The 3,541-nt window shown below is 58.3% G+C and overlaps 1 gene segment (V, D, J or C); it reads right to left on the reverse strand.

Annotated features, from left to right (window-relative positions):
- Window positions 1-614: 614 nt before the first annotated feature.
- The window catches only part of LOC111140433, a 5,512-nt gene continuing 2,585 nt past the window's right edge, over window positions 615-3,541 (reverse strand). The window contains 1 exon segment of the C gene segment in view: window positions 615-2,682. Coding sequence covers window positions 2,285-2,682 — 398 coding nt within the window.

Genomic DNA, 3,541 nt, shown 5'->3' on the forward strand with positions numbered 1-3,541 from the left:
GTGGCAATAGCGAGGGCACAGTGTGGGGACAGTGGGTGATAGTGTGGGGATAGCAAGGAGGCAGCAATGGGATGGTGTTGGGACAGTGAGGGAACAGTGTGGGGACAGAGAGGGGGCGGTGAGGGGACAGCGAGGAGATGATGATGGGGCAGTTAGGGGACAGTGTGGGGACAGTGAGTGGGCAGGGAGGGGGCATCGATGGGACAGCAAGGGGTCAGCGTGGGGACAGCCACTCGACAGTGTTGGGACAACGGCCCATCATGTGGGGCCAGTGAGGGGTCATAATGGGGTCAGTGTGGGGATAATGTGGGGACAATGAGGGGTCATTTTGTGGACAGTGTGGGGACAGCGATGGGACAGTGTGGGCACAATGTGTGGGTAGCATGGGGACAGTGAGGGGGCAGAGAGGGGCGAGTGTGGGAATAGTGTGGGGACAGTGGCCCATCATGTTTGGCCAGTGAGAGGTCATCATGGGGGTCAGTGTGGGGATAATGTGGGGACAATGAGGGGTCATTTTGTGGACATTTTGGGGACAGTGATGGGACAGTATGGTGACAATGTGTGGACAGCATGGGCACAGCAAAGGGCAGTGAGAGAGCAGTGAGGGAAGAGTGTGGGGACAGTGTGGGGACAGTGAGGGGACAGTGAGAGTACAGTGTGGGGTCATAATGGGGACAGTGTAGAGACAGTGTGGGTTAGTGTGGGGTCAGTGTGGGGACAATCAAGGGTTATTATGGGGCCAGCGTGGGGACAGTGATGGCACAATGTGTGGGTAGCGTGAAGACAGCGAAGGGGCAGAGGGGGCAGTGAGGTGACAGTGTGGGGACACTGGCCCACTGTGAGGGGACGGTAAGAGGTCATCCGGGGTCAGTGTGGGGACAGTGTGGATACAATGAGGGTTCATTGTGTGGACAGTGTGGGGACAGCAATGGGACAGTGTGGCGATAATGTGTGGACAGCATGCAGACAGAGAGGGAGCAGCAGGAGAGCAGTGAGGGAACAGTGTAGGGATAGTAAGGGGACAGTGTGGGGACAGTGCGAGATCATCATGGAGACAGTGTGGGACAGCAATGGGACAGTGTGGGGATAATGTGTGGACATCATGGGGACAGCTGGGGACTTGGGACAGTGATGGGGCAGCATGGGGTAATCATGGGGACAGTGAGGGGACAGCGGACCATCATGTGGGGACAGTACGAGGACAGTGTGGGGACAGCATGAGGACAATGGGCCATATTATAGGGACAGTGTGGGGGGCAGTGTAGGTCAACATGAGTTAATGTTGGGACAGTGTGGGGACAGTTTAGTGTCAGCGTGGGGACAGCATAGGGTAAGCATGGGGATAGTGTGTGGACTGCCTGGAGATGGCCTGGGGATAGCATAGGGACAGTGTGGTGTCAGTGTGGGGACAGCATGGGAACAGCATAGGGACAGTGGGCTGTAGTGAGATGATGGTGTGGGGACAGCATGGGAACGTAAGGACAGCATGGGGACAACATGTGACAGCATGGAGAGAGTGTGGGGATAGCGTGGGGATAGTGTGGGGACAGCAGACAACAGTGAGGGGGTGGTCAAGAGCAGCATGGGGACTGCATGGGGACAGCAAGGGGGCAGTGAGTAGTCAGTGAAGGGACAGTGTGGGGACAGTATGCGGTATCATGGGGACAGTGAGATGATGGCATGTAGACAGCATGGGGATTCTGTGGAGACAGAATGGACATCATGGGGTAAGTGAGAGGATAGTGCAGGGACAGCGAGTGGACAGCAAGTGGGCATGAGGAGTCAGTGAAGGGACAGTGTGGGGACACAGATGGGGCAGAGTGGGGACAGTGTGGGGACAGAGGGGACAGTGTGGGGACAGCATGTGGATTGCATGTGGACACAGAAGAGCCAGTGTGGGGACAGCATGTGGACTGCATGTGGACACAGAAGGGACCGTGTGGGGACAGCATGGGGATGGTGTGGGAACAGTGTGGACATTGAGGAAGTAATGAAGGGACAGCACATGGACACAGAGAGGACAGTGTCAAGTCAGTTTGGGGTCAATGTGGGGACAGCATGGGGACAGGATGAGGTCAACGTGGGGACAATTTTGGGTCAGTGTGGGGATAGCGTGGGGATAGTGTGGAGACAGTGTGTGGTCAATGTGGGGACAGTTTTGGTTCGGTGTGGGGTCAATGTGGGGTCAATGTGGGGATAGTGCGGGGACAGCACGTGGACAGCATATGGACAGCGTGTGGACAGCACGTGGATAGTGTGGGGACCACATGGGGACAATTCTGGGTCAGTGTGTGGCCAGCATGGGGTCAGCATGGGAATAGCATGGGGACAGTGTAGGGAGAGTGGGCCGAAGTGAGGGGACTGTCGAGGACAGCATGGTGACAACATGGGGACAGTGTGGAGACAGCATGTGGACAGTGTGAGGATGGCATGGGGACAGCATATGGACAGCGTGTGGACAGCATGTGGACAGATGGGGATAGCACGTGGATAGTGTGGGGACAGCACGGGGACAGCAGGCTGCAGTGAAGGGACGTGTGGGGACGCCCACCTTAAAGAGGGTCACAGTGGCGCTGTAGCACACGCTGAGCAGGAAGAGGGTGATGAAGATTGAGATGGTGGTCCACAGCCCGTCCAGCTCCCCATCCTGGTCCTCGGCACAGCTGTCGTCCAGGAGCAGCTCTGGACAGGAAGGGGGTGGTCAGTGCTGTGCCTGCCCCAGGGGTGATTCCCTGGGGGACAGTCACAGCCCTCTGCAACCTCAGGCGCCAGCCTCGGCACCCCCGGCTCTCCAGCTTGGGTCTGGTCAGTGGGGGACCCCCTCCCTCTCTGCTCTGCCCTGTGCTGGGACCCTCCTGGGGGAAGGCGCCCTGACTGGCACATGTCCTCTTCCCCTGGGGGCCAGGTCCAGAAGGTGGGGGGAGCTGGAGAGCCTAGGGAAGGGCTGGTCAGTGTCGGGGAGTGTCCGAGAGAAGGAGTGGGTGGGAGCATCAGGACAAGCTGGGTGTGGGTTTTGTGGATGTTGGGAGGGGGTGCAGTGCCCTGGGGCTGGGGGGCAGGTCAGTGTGGCCAGTGTGTGGATGAGCTGCTGAGAAGCTGTGGGTGCTGGAGGGGTGTGGATCGGGCTGGTGTCCACGGTGAGGGTTCCCAAGACTGGCTCTGGTCTGGTCCCATGCAGGTCGTCCCGTGTGAGGCCTGTGTGTGTACGTGCATGCCTGTGTGTGTGCACACGTGTGTCTGTAGTGCACACGCGAGCGTGCATGCATGTGTGTGCACTCGTGTGTCTGTAGAGCACAAGCGAGCGTGCATGCATGTGTGTACACACGTGTGTCTGTAGAGCACACGCGAGCGTGCATGTATGTGTGCACTCGTGTGTCTGTAGAGCACAAGCGAGCGTGCATGTATGTGTGTGCACTCGTGTGTCTGTAGAGCACACGCGAGCGTGCATGCATGTGTGTACACACGTGTGTCTGTAGAGCACACGCGAGCGTGCATGTATGTGTGCACACGTGTGTCTGTAGAGCACACGCGAGCGTGCATG

Source organism: Enhydra lutris, unplaced genomic scaffold (genome assembly GCF_002288905.1).
Source record: "Enhydra lutris kenyoni isolate GAN:26980312 unplaced genomic scaffold, ASM228890v2 scaffoldscaffold1118, whole genome shotgun sequence".
NCBI lineage: Eukaryota > Metazoa > Chordata > Mammalia > Carnivora > Mustelidae > Enhydra > Enhydra lutris.